The sequence below is a fragment of the Sciurus carolinensis genome, chromosome 2, assembly GCF_902686445.1.
Source record: "Sciurus carolinensis chromosome 2, mSciCar1.2, whole genome shotgun sequence".
Classification (NCBI taxonomy): Eukaryota; Metazoa; Chordata; class Mammalia; order Rodentia; family Sciuridae; genus Sciurus; species Sciurus carolinensis.
Window position 1 is genome coordinate 75,289,991 of NC_062214.1, and position 22,222 is coordinate 75,312,212.

Sequence of the window (22,222 nt, forward strand, 5' to 3'; positions counted from 1 at the left end):
ACACCATGCAATTGCTTTTATATTATTGCTAGTGTAGAGCAAAATTGTAACCTAAAATGAAAAATCTTGCTTCAAGACCTGGTTGAAAAACCTATTAAGAGTGGGTAGGGCTGGGGTTGTAGCTCAGTGGAAGAGTGCTTGCCTGGCATGTGTAATGCACTGAGTTCCATTCTCAGTACCACATATAAATAAGTACAATAAAGGTCCATTGACAACTAAAAAATATTTTTTAAAAGGAGTGTGGTAGCGTCTTGAAGGCACACTCCTATAAACCCCAGATTCCTGAGAGGCTGAGGTAAAAGCATAAATTTGAGACCGGACTGGATAACTTAATGAGATCCTGTCTCAAAGTAAAAATAAAAAGGTCTGGAGCTAAGTGTACAAGAACCTGGGTTCAATCCCCAAAACTACCAAAAAAAATGCCCTAGATAATTTATTTTAATGCTAAAAATACAATGTTTAAATCTGTCCTTTGTTGTACAAAATTTCTGTTTCTATTATGTTAGAAACCTGTCTTAATGGAATGGTCATATGTTTGGGTAGCATTCCCCTATCCATCAGAGAGAGAGAGAGGAGAGAGAGAGAGAGAGAGAGAGAGAGGAGAGAGAGAGAGGAGAGAGAGAGAGAGAGAGAGAGAGAGAGAGAAATTCATTGACTGGAGCCAAGTATTTTGATGAGATTGCTCCTTCCAGAGAACTGATGTGAATGATTATGGTGGTTGAGTTAGGAGTGATCTACCTCAAGTAGAACCATAACTAACTATGACACCGAGTCTTTAATCAACATTAGCCCCTATTGTAAGAACTAGCTTCACATTAAAAAGAACCATTTCCTTGGAAAATTGGAAATGGCACAGTTTACTCTGTGAAAACAGTATTTTAAATATTTAAAAATTAGTCTTAATGTCTTTTTTACAATAGTAGCACATCTGGGACTATCAATGCCCTGAGCAAACATGGTAAGTATTTGAATATGAATTACTCTGATCACAGCAATTACTTACCAGGTTTGCAGGGATGGGGAGAGCTTTTGAAGTGTGCAAAAAGGTTCATTTCATCAAAGATTTGCATGATTATCTGTTTGTCGCTGTCATTTTCAATAGTCTATCAACCCTCAACTCAAAGGCCCCATATAGTCTATTTTGAAATAAGCATGGTTTCTTTATGGAAATTTGTGCTCCAAAAAATATTTTCTGGACTGGGGATGTAGCTTAGTGGTAGAATGCTTGCCTAGCATGTTCAAGGCACTGGCTGTGATCCCCAGTACCACACACACACACACACACAAATTCTCTTTCAGATTTTCTGTAATAAAATTCTGAAGAAATAGGATTACATAGCTTTTCTGCATTCAAATTGAAAGTCAAAACCAAAGATCAAACACTACATATTGCAATGTGACATCTTAGAAAGGAAAATTTGTAATGAGTTCTAACTGACCTCATATAGAATATACTAATTCTACATTCTTCGTGTTGCTAACGCAGTCTCTCTAGCAACCCAATGTTAGGTGTTCAGTGAAGGTTGACTGACTAAGGGAATGAATACTGGAAAGTGGGTAGACGTGACTTGATGAAACCTCTTCAGGTAGAAATTGCAAACTAATGGTCACATCCTATTCAAGGAAAATATTTTCTTAATAGTTTACAAAATGAAAATTTCATAGAGTTTATAAACTATCATTGACCTAACAATTTTGAGATACAATCCCATGTGATGACAATTATCTGAATTTGAGTAATGGTGTGACTCTTTAAGTGGAATGACCATGTAAATTTATCATCTGGATGTGAGACTTTTGCAATTGTGGACTGAGGTTCTTGGTCCTCTTCATGTCAAAAAGTTGTGAAAACTCTGGAAAAATTATCAAAAGTAGTCATTTCAGAACTCTCAAAGTATAACCAACAGCACACAACAAATTATAAGTGTAAAATTATAATTCTAAATTTTAAGTGTTTATTGAAAATAATTACTGAATTATTTTAACTTGGAGATACTCCCATCACCTGACCTTGATATGGTACCATAAAGACCCACCGTCTTGTTGCCACCAGAGGGAGCCAATTTGATTTGGAATTGTATAAAACGACCCATTCCCAGGGACTTGTCACTATATGACCTGACTTGGAGCTCCATGGAATAGTCTTACTCCGGAGGCATTGTTGATTACAACAGTAATGAACATCAATCAAAGAAGGCCGATATTACAGCTTCCCAAGGAAGTGAAACAAGTTGGGGAAAAAGAGATGCCAACCATAATGGTAAAAGGAATATCTCAGGAATCAGATCTAGTTCACAGGGGCAATAGAAACCTCTGACATGTTCCTGAGAATCTCCAAGCCTGTGTGCATATATGCTGATATGTCAAGACAGGGCAGAAAAAGTGCTAATTATCTACTCATGCCTCTATCCAGGCCCAGGGAAAGCAGAAAGTAAAAGATGGAAAACTTAATCTGCCTGAAGTTTGAAGGTATGGTCCAAACCACATATTGATTCTCATATCAAAGTATGGGAAAAGCTTGACATAAATCACTCAAGAAAATATTGTGCCTAATCATTGGCTGACCCCTAAGTTGTGCTGACATGAGGTGAGGGTGATTTCTAAAAACCCAGGGCTGAAAAGAAAAAATGAGAGTTAAAGCTTAAAAAGACTTCAATACAATGAATGAAATACTATAGAATGGGTCCAGGAAGGTCCTTGAACAAACAAGAAACAAACCCTATGTAAATACAAAAATGAAAGAGAGGAAGGAAGGAGGAAAGGGAGGGTGAATCAGCAATAAATGATCAGAGAGAGGATGATTAGATTTCAGAGTTATTAAGATGTATGTGTAGTGTGTCACCTTATAAAAAATATTAGGAAACATACAAATACATGTGGCCTATACACAGAAATAAAACAATCAAAGGAAACTGGACCTTTGGGTGTTGAGATGTTGGATTTAATATACATATTTTAATCAGTTATTATGAATATATTCAAAGAATTAAAAGAAACTATGTTTAAAGTAGTAAAGCATGCTGACAATGTATTAGCAAATGGAGAGAAGAGATCAAAATAATTTTTAAAAGAAGCAAATAGAAATTCTGAGGTTAGAAAGTATAATAACTGAAATAAAAATTTCACTAGGGAGTCTCAGATTTGAGCAGGGAGAAGTTTATTTCAGGTTTAGCAAACCTGAAAATAAGTTGATAGATATTACCCAGTCTGAGGAACAGAAATAAAAAAATCAATGGAACATAAAAGACTGATGGAACACTATCACATGAACCAGCAGTATATAGTGAGAGTCACAGGAGACAAGAAAAGAGAGAAAGGGGAATAAAAGTATTTGAAGAAATAATGACCAAAATGAATATTGAAAGCAACAAAAGAGACATATCAGATAGAAAGGATTCTTAATAAGATTAACATCTAACCTAAAAAACATAGAGGTCAGAATGCAGTGGGTAGATATATTCAAAGTCCTGAAAGAAAGCAGAAAAAAACCTCGGTTAACTAAAAATTGTAATGGAGCAAAATTAGCCTTCAAAAAGACACAAGTGAAATAAAGACATTACATTGTAAATAAAAATGGAGAGATTTCAACAATAACAGACAAGAAATTCCAAAGGAAGTGTTTCAGATCAAAAGGAAGTAATATAAGATGGTAACTTGAATACTCATAAAGAAAGGAAGAACACCAGTACAGGAAGTGGCACTGGTAAATATAAAAGAAAATATAAATGTAGTTTTTTACTCTTAACCGATTTAAAAGACAATTGCATGAAACAATAATTACAAAGTTGTTTTGTCGAGATCATAAACATTAATTTTTATAACAATGATATCATAATACAAGAAGGACCACTCTATTGGAACAAGATTTCTATATGCTAATGAAATGAATTGAGTAATAATCTGAATTATATTGTTTTAAGGTAAGATGGATATTTAATCCCAGAGCATCCACTAAGAAAATAAGTAGAAGCAAAAGCAGTGAAAAATCCAACACAGCAATCAAATGTTGCACTGGAAAAAATTTAACACAGAACAAGGCCAAAATGTAGAAAATCATGGATAAAGAAAATGAAGACATTTAGAAAATGAATAGCAAAATGACAGTTATAAACTCAATCATATAAATGGCAGAGGTTGTTGCATTGGATTAAAGAAAAGAAATTATCTGTTGTCAATGAGAAATACATTTTAACTTTGAAAACACAAACAGGTTTAAATTGAAAGAGTAAAAAGATATACCATGAGGATAGTAACCACAGGACTAATAGAATGGTTACACCAATATAAGAAAAAAAAAATACAAACAAATGCTACTAGAGACAAGGAGAGACATTTTGTAATGACTAAACCATTCATTTATCTGGAAAACATAACAATTAAAAATAGATATGCACCTAACAATTGAACCTCAAACATAGAAAGCCAAAACTGATAAGAATTGAAAAGAGAAACATTCCATCAGTGGTAGCTGAAAAATTCAATGTTTCACTCTCAATAACTGAGGTACCCCTTTTAAAATTGTCTTGGTTTAAACAATAAATTCCTAATTTAATCCCATTTTTGAGAATATATTTTGTGTGAATTTGATCAATTTCAAAAATTATTAAAACTTGTTTATGGCATAGACAATGCCCTGTTCTGGGAAATGGTTCATGTGCACTTGAAAAAAATGTGTATATATTCTACTGTTGTTGAATCAGTCAGGTAAAGTCAGTTGATAGTGCTGTTCTTGTCATGTACTTCCTTGCTACTTTATTGTCACACTTCTAAAAGTAACTAATGGCTTCCTGGATATTCCATGCTTTTCTAGAAATACATATTATGCCAAATCTCAAAACATCCTAAAGTCTTTATATAGTACAAAAGGAAAACAAATTCACTTTTCCCACCTATTGCTCTGTTTACAGGAGTAATCCAAAGGAGCCTGAGTATGTGAAGAGGATTTTGTTAGCAGAATCATGCTGAGTCTAGTATCTGGGAATAAAAGGAACTAAGGAAATATAAATGTCCGGTCATTTGAACACATTCTTCTTCCTGGTTCCTGGGCATTGTCTGTGAGAGGAAGCACAATTTGTTTTGTGACCCTTCTAACTTGCAGCTAGAATTAATAGCACACTCCATACGTTTGATAATTAATGCTTTTGTATTCTTTGGGAGTAAAACTAGAGAAGCAGAATCAGTAGGAGACTTATGGATATAGATGATAGATACAGTTATGTAATTGCTTCCCTAATGTGAGGACTGGCTAAGCAAGTCCAAAACCTGTCATCAGGGAAGTCATCAGAAAGAGACCATCAGGAGCTGGCTGGAACACACACATTCTTTCTCTTGCCTCATTCTTGCTTTACTTTCCAACTGATTAAATTAGGCCTACTGAGGATAATATTTCCAACTTAAAGTCACCAGATTAGAGACTTTAATTATGTCTGCAAAATCCCTTCATGATACCATCTAGATCAGTGTTTGATGAAATAATTGGGGACTGCAGCCTAGGCAAATTAACACATAAAAATATCCCTATAGTCTACCCCTTATCAATGGGACACCCACACATATGCTTAAACTATACTTTGTCTCCAGATAAAGACCATAACAAAATCATACTTCTGCTTAATGGACACAACTGTCCTAAATACAACAAAAAATATGCTAACACTTTTCCCAGAAGAGAACACAGATTTTGAGATTTTGTGTGGTATGCATTCTTATACCTTGATGTCTTGTAACTTAAATAGTGAGATAAAAAATGACTATTGTTAGCACATTTTATATCAGAGGACAGTAGAGGGAAGAAAACAAAAATACTGATATACACACACAAAAACATGCTTATGACAAAATAAAGAGTAAACATTTATAACTGTTTCAGTTCTTGCTTCTGAAATTGGCCATGTGGTTGCAGTTGACATGTTTAAGGACCTTCTTCCACTAATCATTTAATATCCCCTTGATTTCATCAAGAATTTCAGTTGCTTATGGTTCTTTGCCTAATGGGATGACCCAAAGACCAGTTTCTGAAAGGTGCTGGCTATGAGCAATCCAGTCTGAACTGGGTTGCTGGAGTCTTCCATTGGTTTTAATTGGAGGACACAGTACACTAAGAGAGCTCCAAGGCATCTCCTGTCTACCAGACATGTTCTTTCTTGTTTCCACTGTGTAATAGCCCAGATTTCCCTTGGTAGTCAGAATTAAACACTTCAATCATTACAACCACTGCCTTTTTATGCCTATTGACTCAGGGCATGAGGATCCCGAGATGACTGGATGCTCAGTCACTTCAAGGGAACATGATTGGAATATTACTGGCAAGGTGATCTGGGGAAGAGGGTGGATAGATATGCATTCTTATACCTTGATGTCTTGTAACTTAAATAGTGAGATAAAAAATAGTGTGTGCAGAGTGTGAAGATACATCATACACACACATGCACACACACACATGCACACATCCCTTGTGAATGCTCACCAACAGATGGTCTCACAGGAGAGAATTTTAATGATTAGCCAGATAGAATACCCATTCTTGGTTACCACTCAGTCTGTTTCTCCAAGTACCATGCCAATTTGGCTCATGAACAAAGTGGCCATAGTGGCAGGCATGGAAGTCATACAGGGGCTCAGCAATGAGGACTTCCATTCACCAGCTATAGTCACTGCTGAGTTCTCAAAATGCCAGCAGCACAGACCAACACTGAAGCCTAGATATGGCATTATAGGATGATCAGCCAGCTACCTGGTGGCAAGTTGACTACATTGAACTGTTTCCATCTTGGAAAGGGCAGCACTCAGTTCTTCCTGGGGTAGACCCTCTGGATATAAAATTACCCTGTTCATAATGCTTGTGCCATAGACACCTTTCTCTGCACCTAGGGAACATCTCATCCAATGTCATAGTATTCCACATAGCATTGCCTCTGATCAAGCGACTCACTTCACAACATGAAGTGTGGCAGTGGGTCCCTTCTTTATGGAATTTACTGTATTTACTATGTTCCCACATCTCCCTAGAGCAGCTGACTCGATAGAATGGTAGAATAACCTTTGAAATCACAGCTGTGGCACCAGCTACATGGATATAACCTGGTAAAATCATGCTTTCAATTCCCGTGATCTTAGACTGTTTTGGTTTAAGATTTACTTTTAGAACATATAAATGAAAAACGCAACAACAAAAACACCTGAATTCCCATTCAAAAGGCTAGCAATGGAACAACAACAAAAAAAAAAAAAAAAAAAATCAAAAGAAAGAACAAGGCAAATGAAGTTTAAAGTAGAATTTAATTGTATAGAAAAATACAAAAGCAATTAATGTAATTAATGAATCAAAACTGTGGTGAGGGGCTGCAGTTGTGACTCAGTGGTAGACCACTTGCCATATGTGAGGTACTAGGTTTGATCCTTAGCACCACATAAAAAATAAACCAAAAAAATGAAGATATTGTGTCCATCTACAACTAAAAATTTTTTTTAAACCTCATGATTAATAAAATGATCACTTCATCAGGGAAAAAGAAAGTACATGAAAAAATAATGATACTATTAATTCATAGAAAAAAGAAGTCACAGGAGATTACTTAGCACACCTGCACTCAAGCTTTGGAGAGTAGAAGAAGTGGACAGTTTCTTGGGAAAATACAGTTTAGTACTGAAATTGACCCGATTAGGCATAGAATTTCTAAGGTCTATTTTCCATAGGAAAAAAAGAGAATATTATTAAGAAACTTACACACACACACACACACACAAACACACACACACACACACAAAGTCCAGATGTCTTGAGAGGAACTGTACCACACACATAAAAATCACATAATTCTAATGCCAAATAAATTATTTCGAAACACAGAAAATTTGCAATTTTAATTTTATGAATATAAGAATGATTCAACAATAGTAAGTTTAATACTACTCCTATGGAGAAAAACTATTTGATTATTTCCATTGATAAAAGTCTTAAAAAATTCCTAAAACTTCCTAAAATTTTAAAACACTGTCAAAGCAGTTAATTATAGGCATCTTCTTCTGTCAGTCTGTCTCACAATAGAGAACATTCCACTATAGTTTGGAATAGGAAAAAGGAAAAAAATGCTCAATGTCTTCTCTTGATGATAGTCTTTATCATCATTCAAAAGGAGTAAGTCAGTTCAATTAGTTAAAAGAAAACTACTAGAGTCATAAAACTTGGGAGCAATGAAGTAAATCTATCCTTACCTGAAAAGAATGTGATAGTAAAACTGGAAAACCTGAGAGAATCAATGCCAAAACTATCATAAACATTAAGAAAATTCAGAAAGCAAGCAAGATACAAGAAAAACATAAAATAGCAGAAATAATATAAAATAACAGAAAACATACATGCTTTAAAAAATTGAGACATTGCATTCTCATCACAAATAATAAACTATTAGAAGACATAAGAAACCACTGACAACTGAAATAAAAACATAAAAATCAAACCCTATGCAATGTACCCTATGGAATAAATAGGAAAAAATATTCCTTGTTATTGTAAAGGACAACTCAAAATCAGAAAGGTGTCAATTCTCCTGAAGTTGATTTATCCATTTTATAGGACCCCAGAAAAAGTCTTTTTATGGAGTTATGGAAATTGAGTTGTTAATTTGGAAAAATGAATATGCAAAAATACATGAAAATACTGAAGAAGAAGATTGTGAGCCAACACTAGCCCAAACAGATATTAAAACATAGCATAAACTCTCCATAATCAAAATGGTAGCTCTAGCACATTGATAATAAATCAGCCATTAGATTGCAAGGAAAATTCAAAAATCAATCCACGTATATATGAAAATGTAGTACATGTGGTGGTAGTATTTCAATCAGTGAGGTGAAATCAAGAGTTTTAACAGTGTGAGGGTATTTGGAAGTCATTTGGAAAACATTAAAGTTACATAGATTTCTCACATAGTACATAAGAATATGATTCAAGTGGACCAGAAAAACAATGCAAAAAATAATGAAATCACAAAGGTAGCAGAATACAGCATAGGTGTATTTTTCATATCTTGGGTTAAGGGAAAATTTTCTGTTTCCAAAATCAGATGCAATAAGATACAGATAAATTGGACATGAGAAATTTGTTTTAAACTGCATGAGGAGAAAAATATAAGCAAAATCAAAAGACAAATGGGAAAAAATTATTTGCAAAATATACCACAGAAAAATGCCTCCCATCTATTATTTATAAAGATATTTTTAAAAATTAAAGGACAAGATACAAATGCAAAGAAAAAAATGCAAAAAGATAATTTGCTAAAATGCAAAATGACCTTTGGTAAAATTTAACATATAAACATGTTAAACATAACATGTTAACATATAATATCCTAAATTTAACATAGAGTGAATTGAAAATTTATTGAGAAGACCAAAGAGAAACAGATTCTATTTTTCATGATAGTGGGAATGAGAAAGGGAGAAAAATAATCTTATGGGAAAGAAATTTCCCAACATCTGACTAAAGTACACACGTATCCTTTGACCTAGAAAATTCTAGCAATTTACTCTGAAGATTCACCTCCAGCAGTATGAAAATAGGCATGCACAAGGCTATATGTGCATTATATACTTTCGTAAAATATCAGAAGCTACTAAAATACCCAAATAAAGTAGATTGATTTAAAATCATATGCCAGGTGTAGTGGCACACACCTGCCTGTAATCCCAGCAGCTGGGGAGACTGAGTCAGGAAGATCAAAACCAGTCTCAGCAACAGCGAGGCAGTAATCAACTCGATGAGAACCTGTCTTTAAATAAAATACAAAAGAGGGCTGGGCATGTGGCTCAGTGGTTGAATGCCCCTGAGTTCAATCTCTGGTACTCCCCCAAACTAAAAAAAATTTTAAAATAAAATAAAATTATATTTATACACATAGAATACTATGTACCCTTATAGAATGAGTATTAACAGGAGCATTTCTGAGATATATTATTGAAGAAGTTAAAGCAGCAACATTCAAAAGTTTAGTATATTAAGGCAGAAAGAAAGGGAAATGAGAAAAAGATTGTGCGTGTGTGTGCACTCGCCTGTGCGTGATTGGAGCAAGTGGAAGATGGATGGAATGCCACTTCTTTGGACATTTCTTATTCCATTTGGAGTAGTTTTGATTTTTGGAATTAAGTTAAAATTTTTCATATCCAAAAATAAATCTTAACTCTAAATAACGGGAAAAAGTCCTAAAGTTAAATACAAATAGAAACAAATGAATTCACCAAGAGAATACAAAACAAAACTAAACCAAACCAAATAACTTTGGAGCACAATATTTTAATTACTGTTTGGTGTTCTTAGAGGAGAAGAAGAAGAGTTGAAAACAATCCAAAACTCATCCTAAGGGTCTTTTTTCATTGCAAAATTGTCACTTCATTCTGACACTATGTTGTGTGCACTGTAAGTTGTGTGAATTTGAAAATAAATTAATTTTGTTGAGAACTGAGAATCTCACTTTAGGAGAGTTACAATTGGGAAATGTGCAGGGCAAGGAATAATTGTGTAAGAGACATGGGTATAATCCCATTAATCCTAGTAGATAATAAAACAGCAGTATTAGATCCCAATATATGACAAACATATTTTACTTCTGTCTTTAAAAAGCCTCTAAGCAGTCCATAATAATTCAGAACAATTAGACCTGTTTTCTAAATTTCATTCTCCATGAAAAGGGACCAGGGAGAAATTTTAAATTTAAGGATTCTGGGAAAGAAAATATGAGTGAGCTTAGACCATCTCCTGGCTCCAAAAATAAGCAGAGTGGGGAAGGTAACTATGGGGGGTGAAATATGTATTAACGACTTGATTTTGGTGATCATTACTCACTGGATAGGTATATCAAAACATACATTATATACCTTAATATATATAGTATTTTTGACTATTACATACAGTATTATTTGACAATACTTCAATAAACATAGAAATTATTTAAATTTTTAATTTTTTTCCTATTGATTGAAAGGTTAAAAAATTCTAAGAATAATTGGGAGTCAGTTTGAAGAGGCTTCTTCTACTTTCTAACTGTTGAATAACTTGAGACTAACAATAGATAATGACAAAAATGGATTAAAGTATAGTAGATAAAATAAGAAATCATGAATCCAATACTGAAAAGGATAATAGAGGAAGAGGGAAATGCTCATTACAGTATAATAGTCATCTAATAAATGTAGGGGAACATTAAAGCTAGAAAATCATCATTTTACAACCAGCAGGCAAGAACAACCAATGAATGTTAAAACTAAAATGGTTAAGTATTCTCATATAATTTCCCCAGAGAATAGTTAACAATGTAAAACACAAAAAAGTAACTGCATAGTGGAGGAAAGCTGGCAGATTGCAACTTAACCAATCAATGTGACCTGAAACAGGACAAATCAACGTTGTGCACCTCATAATGTGATGCATTGAAAAAAGGCAGCATTACTTATGTCATATTTCTGACAAAAAAAAACCTGAATGCAATCTGAGGAGCCAGATTCAGACTGAGGTATATTCTCATGTCCACTGAAACCCATGATGTTATGAAAGACCATCAGAGGTTAACGAACTAATGCAGATTAAAAAAATAGTGGAAGGACACAGTACCTAAAAAGTCATATGATCCTGAATGGGTCATATGACTTGAACTATCTTGGAAAAAGGTTATTGGAAATGATATTGGAACAATAGGAAAAGTTAGATTTTGAGCTGTGGACTAGATAATATTACATGAATTTAAAAATATTATTCCCACAGATTTATTGGTAAACTGGCGAATAGTTTGGTGTGTAGTTAAAAATTTGGGAGAAAATTTATAAGCTGATTTATGTGGAAATGTAAAGAACTTGGAATGGTGAAAATATAAATAAATTCAGACTACTAAAAGCAATAGACACGATGAGCATTTGAAGCAATAGTAGTTTAAAGAAGTGTAGTATTGATCTAAGTATAGACAAATAGGTAAAGAGATCAAAGTTCAGAAAAAGATGCATCCTATATGGGAATAATTTATATGAATTCATTGGTACCAGAATGATGTTTTAATTAAACCATACTAGTTATCTTTATGAAAATAAACATTGATTCATACATCAGATAACATACTAAAATTAATTAGAAATGGAATTTATTCTTAAAAGAGGAACTTTCTTATTAAGATTTTGGAAGAAAACAATGGACTATCTTCACGACCTTTGGGTAGGCAACAATTTGTTAAGTAGGAAAAAAATCATAAAAACATAATTGGGAGAATACCAAAGTGTTCTAATTTGAATCTGGAAAGTCCTCCAAAGGCCATGTGTGAAAACCTTGGTCCCTAGGGTGGCACTACTGGAAGGTGGTGGAGCGTAGTGGGAGATTTTAGGTCATTGGAGTATGCTCTTGGACATTAGTCTCTTCCTCTCTCTTGCTGTCTGGCCACCATGAAGTGAGCAACTTTACTCTACCACAGGCTGCTTGCTCTGGTTCGCTGCCTTGCCACATACTCAAAGCAAAAGGGCCAACAGATCATGAACTGGAACCTCCAAAATTGTGAGCCCAGATAAACCCAACTCTTTTTAAGTTGACTTACCTCAGGTGTTTGTTATCAGTATTGGATAGCTGACCAGCACGCAAGGCAAACAACTAACTGAAAAAGGACATTCATGACACACATATTAAAGGATTCATCAAAATGTATAAGAACGCCTACAAATAAAAAGAAGGCACACAATATAGTCTGGATATGGACAAAGGAAAAAGAGGCAGTTGGGATTGAAGTGTGGCTCGCTGGAAGGCCAGGCAAAGATTTAAGTCACCTTTCATACAAGAAGATACTTCAAAGACTGGTAAGAATTTGAAAGGAGTTTGATGAAGTTAAAACCAGAATGAAATATCAGAATGGCTTTAATTAAAAATAATGACAAGGACACATTTTATCAAGGCTATTTATGGAACTCTTATATAGCCAATGGGTGGTATAGGGATATAGCTGCTTTGAAAATCTCTTTAGGAATATTTGTTATTAGTAAACATGCCTACCTTGTGACCTTGAAATTCTATTTTAGTCAGCTAACCAAGAGAACTGAATGCATATCCACCAAAATACATTTACATGAATGTTTTCATCAGTTTTACTCATAATATCTCAAAGTTTCAAACAACCCAAATGCCCATTGGCATGGGAACAAATAAATACTGGGTGGTATATTCACATGATCAATACCATGTGCAGCAATAGGAGAAAAAAAATACATGATTGCTACACATAGTAATATGAGCACACCTCACACATATTGTATCTGCTGAGAAGAAGTCATTAAACAGAACAAATTGCATGCTTGTATTTTTGTGAGGTGCAAAAGTGAGCAAAACCAGTCTATTGTGACAGAAGACAAAATAGGTGTTACCTAGTGTCAGTATTGACTTCCAAGACAGTCCAGTCACTGGGGAGGGGAGGGACAAACGTTCTATAAGGTAATCTGGATGATATATAAACACTACTTGTACACCTATAATATATACATGTTTTAAAAAGTCACTGAGTCATACTTTAAAGATTAGTGTATTTTCTTTTACGGGTCTGATCCCTCGATAATGTTTCTTTAAAGTTGAGGAGGGAAAAGTGCTTTTTCTTTTAAAGATGAAAGTATAAAACATCATAATACAACTTGGAAGCATAATTTTGTGAGTGGCAGAGATTTTATTCAGAACAGAAAACTCAGAAGACACAAAGAAAAGATCAGCGGACGCACTGGTCCAAGTACATTGAGCTCCATGGTTGGCTTTGCTCCTTGGCGCCTGTAGGAGGTGAAGCGAGGCTATGAAAGGAATTCTGAGAGTTATTTCTCACAGAAGCCGCGAGAGGATCCCGTAGTCAAGGCAGCCAGTCTCGCCGCCCCCTCAGGTTGCTTCCCGCCTCCAGCCCAGTTGCAGCTCAACCTACATGCTGCGCGGTCTTCCCCAGAAACCTTCAGAACCGAGGACCCGAGGATGGCAAGACAAGAAACAAACAGTGCTCATGGTTTGAGCGCTGGCTTGAGTGTGTTCGAAATTCATAGAGGTGTAGTGCTTCGCTTTTGTTGATCGACCTCCAACCCTTACCTCTTATTGATTAAGTACGGACCTTATCATGGATCTCCTTTTTATTTACGTTTTAAAATTTCCCTTTCTTTTCCTTCGAGGTAGGGGAAGAAATGTAAAGCTCTCGCGCCAGAGTAGGACCGTCAACTTCTGCTGCAGGTGGAGAGGTTGGGGCAGGATGGAGGGTGCGCACTGCGCATGTTCTGAAAAGCATCCCCGCCGGTCAACCTGGGCAAGAGAGGAAAATCAGTCTGGTAGCTTGTCCTTTGAAAATTCTTGACCTTGCATTTTGCTTTCACACTTATGCCCAGAAGACTCGCTCTGAATTTTCTCTCCCTCTCAACTCATTTAGTTTAAAAACAAAACAAAGCAAAACAAATGAAAACAAAACACACACACACACACACACACACACAAAACCTTTTTTTCAGACGGCACCATGACAAGCAGTGCTTTCCAAGTTAAAAATATTAAGTGTACTAAGATGTCCCACTAAGTTCAATAAATGGGGCAAAGCATTTCAACAGTCAGAAGTGATCACTTTGCAATCATTCTTAATAATAGCACATTGAGCACATGTAAGAAAGGAAAAGAATAACAATACAGGGATGTAAAAGGAGCATTACATTTTCCTTTCCAGAGACTGGATTATAAAAAAAAAAAAAAAAAAAAAAAAAAGGCTGGACACTTCTTATTATACTGATATTTTACAAACCATTCAAGAACCTGTCTCTTTCTATTATAAACAGCTTATAAGCATTTGTATTTATGCCCCAAAAATAAAGAACATGGAAAAGAATCTAAAACTTTGTTTAAAGAACCAATCAATGTCTACTGAGCTCCTATTCAAAGAGGCAGTATGGCATATTTATTAAGACTGACATATTGGTTTTATTGAACTCAACATCTGAATGCTTGGGACTGCCTGGGTTTTAACTCCCCCACACCAACGGCTGGTTCCAAGTTCCTGCATACTTTCCATCCATTGTCTACCAGCTATGTGATCTTGGGGAAGTGACTCAACCTCTGTGTCTTTTCTCCACCTGTGAAATGGGAACAGTACTATAAGGGTTAAAGTAGGTTACTTGTATAGGCCCTTGTCCTGTTTTAAACTATTAGTGTCTGATGATTATTTTAACCTATGTTCCTATTACTATATTAAAAAAAGAATTGTTTCTTTATACTTGCAGCCTTTTATCACAGCACACTTGAAAAAGTAAGTGCAGACTTGATATACAGAGAGCCCTCCATATCTGTGGGTTCTGCATTCTCAGATTCAACCAACTTTGGATAGAAAATATTTTCTTAAAAATTATGTCTCTACTAAACAGCTACAGGTTTTTCTTATTAATCTATAAATAATACATTGTAGTAACTTTAAATAACATCTATATTTTATTAGGTATTATAAGTAATGGGAGGAGGCTATTGTAGGTATTAATCCATTGTATTTATAAGGGACTTGAGCATCCTCAGATTGTGGTATCCCTAGGAGTTATGGAACCTACCCCCTGAGTAGATATTGAGGGATAATTGTATTTCTATAAGCAATTAAGGAACAGTCATCATTTAACTGATTTATTAGTGTATTTTAGTTATATAGAATAATGGGTCTCATTGTGTTCAACTGATACTTAGAGGGCTCAGGTGTGTGGTACAGAAATTAGAGAGAAGGGCACAGTATGCTAAGGCTTATAATCACTTGAAGCTTGAAGAAGTGGTAAGGTTTTGGCTCTAGAAAAATATAAGTATGTTAGGAGTCTTCGTAGAAGACAAGACTTGAGGTGGGCAAATGCACTGATGTAGGAGAGATGGGCAGGGAGAGCCCTGGGAAGAAGAGCCCTGGGAAGGGGAAAGGCTGGTCAAGGATAGGACCTCATGGAGACAGGAAGATCAAATGCCAAGGTAACAGCACTATTATTAAAAACAAACAAAGGAACAAAAATTTAGCCATCACTAACACTCCACTTCATGCCCCTGTTTATGTTGGTGAATCCAGAAACAAGGAGTGTATCAGAGAAACTCAACTCACTATCGTATGCATTTTATCAACAAAACTATCGAAGAAACAGTTATCCATTATTCTATGCATGGTAGTTGAAAATATAAAATATTTTCTAATAACTATTTTTAAATAAAAAAGCAAAATTCTTAGTGGATTTACTGTCTTGATATTGTGATATTTACATGGTAAAAGACTGGTTTTCTGAGTTATTGTTACCAATGAAAACAAAAATGCAACTTTCAGTCTTTATGGAAACACCGTCAAATGAAGTGCACTTCATGGTTCAACCAAACAATGCCTTTTGCTTTTTGACTTTGGATCCTTCTCCTGCCTTTAACAGTATTTTTCACCTTTACTGTTAATTGGTATGTTTTCGTTTCTTTTCCATGAGAAAGGGATACGTCGGGCGTGCTTTCCTCCCAGTATGTCACAGAATCTTAAAAAACGCATAGGAGTTCTTAATACTTAGCACGACGTGTGCGATGGAAGGACAGCTTCACCAAGCCATCTTACCCCTTTGCAATGGCGTCCCTTAATGAAGACAAACGAGAAGAGGCGGGAAACAGGTCAGGCAGCGCTGGTGAAAAACTACCTTGTGTTGAAATGATAGGAGGAACGCCAAATCGAGAGTTGTCTCCACAAGTGTCAATCCCTGGGACCTTTCTTCAGGCTCCCTGCGGGATGCCCCACCTCCCCTCCCCCACGGAGCCCCGCCTCCTCTCTGGCCTCAAACTCTTGAGTCCATTCAAACCTGGCTGCCTTCCTTGCGCGTTGTCAAGCGTGTAATTGGGGAAACTCCTCCCCGCCGGGACCGCCTCGGAGGCGCTACCAGAGGAAGCTCTTCGCTGCCCCCACCTCCGAGCGCGCGGCGGCCGCACACTGCGCGCAGAGCCCGCCGCCAGGCACCAGCACCTGGCTCTGTGTTCTAGGCTCTGGGAGGGGTGGGCGGCGCCGCGTGGGGACTAGGGACTGCGAGGCCAGGTTTACCCCGCCACCCGGCTGCGCAGACCCGGCGCCAGTGCGCGGGCGGGGTTGGCGCGCCGCGGTAGCCTGGCATCCAGTGTGAGTCCCGCGGAGCCGCGCGCACACCCGCTGGCCGTCGGGGGCGCGGCTTGCAGAGAAACCTGTCCCGCTGTAGCGGGCCTGAACCCCTGTAGCCCGGCAGCCAGTGGCGGCGAAGGCAACGAGGGAGGGGAGACCTTGTGGAGACCAAGTCCGCGCTCCCGAGTAAGCAGTGCCCAGCCTGAGGCCTCGGACCCCACACCCTGAGCTCCAGGTCACCATGGCCCCGAAGATGATCCTTCTCCTCTGCTTGTTCTCGGGTTTGCATGCACGGTAAGTTGCTCGGGGTCCCCAGTGTCCTCCGGAGGCCCGGAACCTGGCGAGAGGGCGGTGGGGGGCGCTGTCTGCCGGCTCCGAGTCCGTGGTGCGCCCAGCCGTCGGCTAGGTTGCGGCACAGAAGACAGGGAAGTCTGCCCGCACCTCACCTGTCCCATCTATCCCTGGAAAAGCCTTCTGCCACTCCAGGCTGGGTGGCTGCAGCCCTCTCTGCAGCCGGAAATATGGAGACTCTGAGATAAATGGACTCTTCTGCCGTTTTTAGGATCTGATGTTTTTTAGGGGTTTTGATAAACAAGATTATGGGGCAGTGACCGCATCTATCTCCTTATCTACCCCATGTCTCCACCCCAAATGTTCAGGGGCTCACACAGGCACTGACTGACATTCTCTATCAATTCTGTCATTCTGATAATTTCCAGGACCCAGGAATTGTGGTTTTCTAGCTGTCTGGGTTAGACCAGAGCAGCTAAGGGGCTGGAGAGAAGTCGAAGGGTTTGGGGCCAAGTGGGCAGCTGAGAGCCCTGCTTCTCTGAAAGTACACCCCTCCCAGATCCTGCAGACACTAAATAAACACACACACACACACACACACACACACACACACACCCCTCTTGTAGATCAGTCACTTCTCACACATGAAAAAGCATACACCCACCCCAATAAAGCAAGCATGTTGGCATTGCTATTAAAGCTTCTGACTAGTAATATAAGAAAATATCTCTGCATAGATACCCTTAGTCTCCCTCCCAGAACACCAGTCAGCTAACGAAAATTTAGAAACCCTCCAGGAAGAGATGGAGAGGGTTCATGAGGGTAGATGGGTAGCAGGATCCAAATGGTTAAACCCTGTTGCTGTAAACACACTAGAGATTCTGGGTATGGTTTAATTCTGTCTCAAAGGCTGGATCTCTGGCTGGATCTTGCAGACTACCTTGTGCTTTGATAATCAGAGCAGCTCCCTGATTCTTCCCCTATGCCCACCCTAGGAATCTCAGCACATCCCTATTCCCCAAACACTCTTATTTTGACATTTGTCCATTTCCTGGATCTGGAAGTTAGAGAATTGGAGAGCATCCTGGTGAGTCAAAAGTCCTGCACCTTTGTCAGGAGGTCTTGCATTTTCATTCACATTTATGAAATATCAAGGAACTAGGAAGACACATTAATAAATTCTACAAAATCTGAAGGGGTACTCTTTTCTTACTCCCTCTGATAAAAGTGCCAGGAAGAAAGCCCTGGCCCTCTCCTCCAAACCACTGGTATTTGCTGAGTTCAGTGTGTAAAAGGCAAACTCCACTAATGACTCATAGCGCTCTCAACAAGACAGAGCACTCCTTGAACCTTTCAGCCCAAGTTTCTCTCTATATAAGGAGGGAACTGTTAAGAGACATGGAAATGTGGGTTTTGAGGTTCTCTGGGCTTGCAGAGAACTCTGTTTAGAGGTAGACAGCACTAGGGACAACATAAATGCCAAGAGTCACGTCTACCTGACCTTTCTATTGTCACCAATTCAAAGAAGTGGCCTGTAGTTTAGCATTAGGCAATCAACTGTTTAGATCTTATAGACACAACATTCTAGAACTGCCTATTTTCTTCATTGTCTATTGTGTTCAGTGGGAAGATGTCTTAATATCTGACTGGTAGAAGCCAGGTTTCTGGGGATTCCAAAATACACATAAAATTTCTTAGGATTCTGCATCCTTCCATTTGGCCAGGGCAAATGTACTGATTTTCATATGTTCTTTAACTGGATTCCCAGTCTTGGTAGTCATGATTGTATATCAGTTAAAAAAAAAAAGTCTAAAATTTAGACTAATTTTATTGCATGTATTGCTCCTTAGAAAAGGGCTTTTGTTCTTTGGGTTTTACAGACATATAAAATAATCTGATGCCCCGTGTCATCTTTCAAAACAGCTATTAATTCTGAGAGGGTTCTCATTTGCATTCTGGCATGCCTTCCTGGTGTTCAAGTTCTGTGGAAAAGATTCTGACCCCTATGCTTGGTCACTTAATAACTCTCTGAGTGTAGGGAGTTCCCCATCCTGACCTCCATGGGTGAACTTGTTACACAGTAAAACACACTAAATCACACCTGAGCATTGGTGATGCCTTAAAGATGCTTATCTGCTATATGAGGTTTGTATGAGCTCCTTTCGGTGTCTAAAAATATTTCATATTTTGCCTCTATCTTTCTGGATGAAGAGAAGTTGTATGGCATGAAAATAACATCTGAACATTGAGCGGTTGTTTGACAATGACAGTACTTCATGATTTATGTTTTTAAGTGAGTGTCAGTGATATTTTTTTTTAGGATCCCACAATCCAAGTAATTGAATGTTCATAAAGATAATATATAACTCACTTAGAATTTAGAAAGAAAGAAAAGTTCTGTTTTATCCACCACATAGGTCCACTGAGGTGAGATTTGGTTTTTCTCAAAGCAGAAATTTTCCTGTGGGACTGGTGCTCTGGTACTAGCAATATAAGTCTTCATTTTCAGGACTGGGAGAAGCACAGGGCTTGCAGCTGAGGGACCAAGAGCACCTCAGCCTCCCCTCTGACTATGCTTCATGCCACTCAGCTACAGAGCTGGAGGTCTGGCTGTCCCTTCTGAAAGGGTGAGAGAAAACACTCCTATGTTACCTTTCTCAGTTCCTGGTCTTCCACTTGCCCTGGCCACTCAGGAAGAAGCTTATGCAATTTCAGGAAAATCCTCTCACCACCACTAGAGGGAGAATTAGGCTCATTATAATACCTCTTATTGAAGTAGATTAAAGTAATTTTCAGAAACTAAGGCTGTGCACGTAATAAGGAGGAGCTGGTGAGTGTGCTGGTCACAGATCCAGCACATTCATGTGACCAGTGGGGCAGTAGAAAATAGCAGAGTCTGGAGACCATAATCTGGTTCCATCGTGGTGGGTAGGGGAAGGTGGCAGGGAGGAAAGGGGAAGAGAAGAAAGGAGAGAGACATGGCAGAGGGGGAGAGGAATGCATGTGACTGAGTTGAAAGGTGTCCCGAGAACGTTGTGCTTGATCCACTGAGGGGAGCCACCCCTCTTTCTACAGTCTCCAAACACCTTTGCTCTGAAATGATTTACCAGATTCTGTGGACAATGCTTGGCTCCCAGCTTTGTAAAACCAGGCTTCAATTTGTTTTTATAAGATGATAAAAATTTGCCTTCCTGATATTTCTCCTGATAAGTCAAAAATCTTATAATAACATTTAAAATTCTGTAATGGTATTTTTTAAAAAATTCAGTTTTATGAATAAATTCTCATATCCCTTGTTTATTTCTTCTTCTTCTTCTTCTTCTTCTTCTTCTTCTTCTTCTTCTCCTTCTCCTTCTCCTTCTCCTTCTCCTTCTCCTTCCTCTTTTTTTTTTTTTTTTTTTTTTTTTGATTCTGGGGGTTGAAACCAAGGGTGATTAACCACTAAGCCACTTTCCACAGCCCTTTTTTTTTGTTTTGTTTTGAGTTGGTCTTGCTAATTTGCTTAAGATCTTGCCAAATTGATGAGACTGGCCTTGAATTTATCATCCTCCTGCCTTAGCCTCCCAAGCTGCTGAGATTAAAGACGTGTGCCACCCTTATTGATTGTGTGTGTGTGTGTGTGTGTGTGTGTGTGTGTGTGTGGTACTGGGGAGTGAAAGTAGGGGTGCTTTACCACTAAGCTGCACCCCTGACCCTTTTAATTTATTTATTTATTTTAAAATTTGAGACAAGGTTTCCCTGAGTTGCTAAGGGTCTTGCTAAATCACTGAGACTGGTCTCAAACTTGTGATCCTCCTGCCTCACCTTCCAGAATCACTGGGATTGCAGGTATGCACCATTGTGACCAGTTTAGTCTATCCCTTGTTGAATATATGTCCCAGATGTTATAAATTCCTATTGATGGTGAATGTTCAGTGTGAATAAAAATCCACAGCAATTTATATTTTCTGTGGATGATTTATTTTGATTTCTGGCAAACAGGTATTCAAGAAATACAATTACAGTTTAAGGTCAGCCTAGAAAGAATTCAAGAAGTCATTCTGTAAGACATATACTATATACTCAACTTTCGACATCTCATAAATGTGTTACAGTTCGCCCTCCATATCCAGGGGTTGTGCATTTGCAGATCCGATCAACTGTGGATTGAATATATTAGGAAAAATTATCTGTGCTGAACATGTACAGACTTTTTTCTTGTCATTATTCCCTAGATAATATTGTGTAACAACTATGTAGCTAGTATTTACATTTTATTTGGAATAAATCATCTAGAGATGATTTAAAGTATCTGAAGATTATTTGCAAATATGATGCTATTGTATGTGAGGGACTTGAGCATCCCCATATTTTGATATCTGCAGGAGTCTTGGAATGAATCCACAGGAAAGAAGGAGAGACAACTGTTTTCATTCAGGTTTAGAGTATCTGACAACTGCTCTGGTCTATGTTATAGTTTGTTAATACTCATAAAAAGACTCATTTACATGCATGTATACATTTTATATATTACAATATATACACATATGAGTCTGAAGACTGAAGTAGAAGGATTGAACTTTAAAATGTTTGTATTTTTCACTAATTTAATGTTCACTATAGATCATTTAGTTGGTTCTAAAATTAACTTCAGGAAACTCATCTCCCAGAGCCCAAGTGCTTTAATGTGGCATTGACAGTTTTGGTTCCTGGCTGGGAATCTGAACAGAAATGAGCCTATACCCAGTCAGGACAAATCTACCTCAATGCAGTTTTCTGTTCTGTTTTTTTGTTCTCTTGTGAAGGAGAAAATAGGCAAGGCACACACACACTGACAAACTGGAAAG

The 22,222-nt window shown here is 37.6% G+C and overlaps 1 protein-coding gene across 1 annotated transcript in view; it reads left to right on the plus strand.

Annotated features, from left to right (window-relative positions):
• The first annotated feature begins 17,056 nt into the window (after window positions 1–17,056).
• Window positions 17,057–22,222, plus strand: part of Gabrg3 (gamma-aminobutyric acid type A receptor subunit gamma3) — a 640,380-nt gene continuing 635,214 nt past the window's right edge. The window contains exon 1 of the mRNA XM_047539871.1: window positions 17,057–17,399. Coding sequence (XP_047395827.1) covers window positions 17,347–17,399 — 53 coding nt within the window. The 5' untranslated portion in view covers window positions 17,057–17,346. The remainder of the gene's footprint in view (window positions 17,400–22,222) is intronic.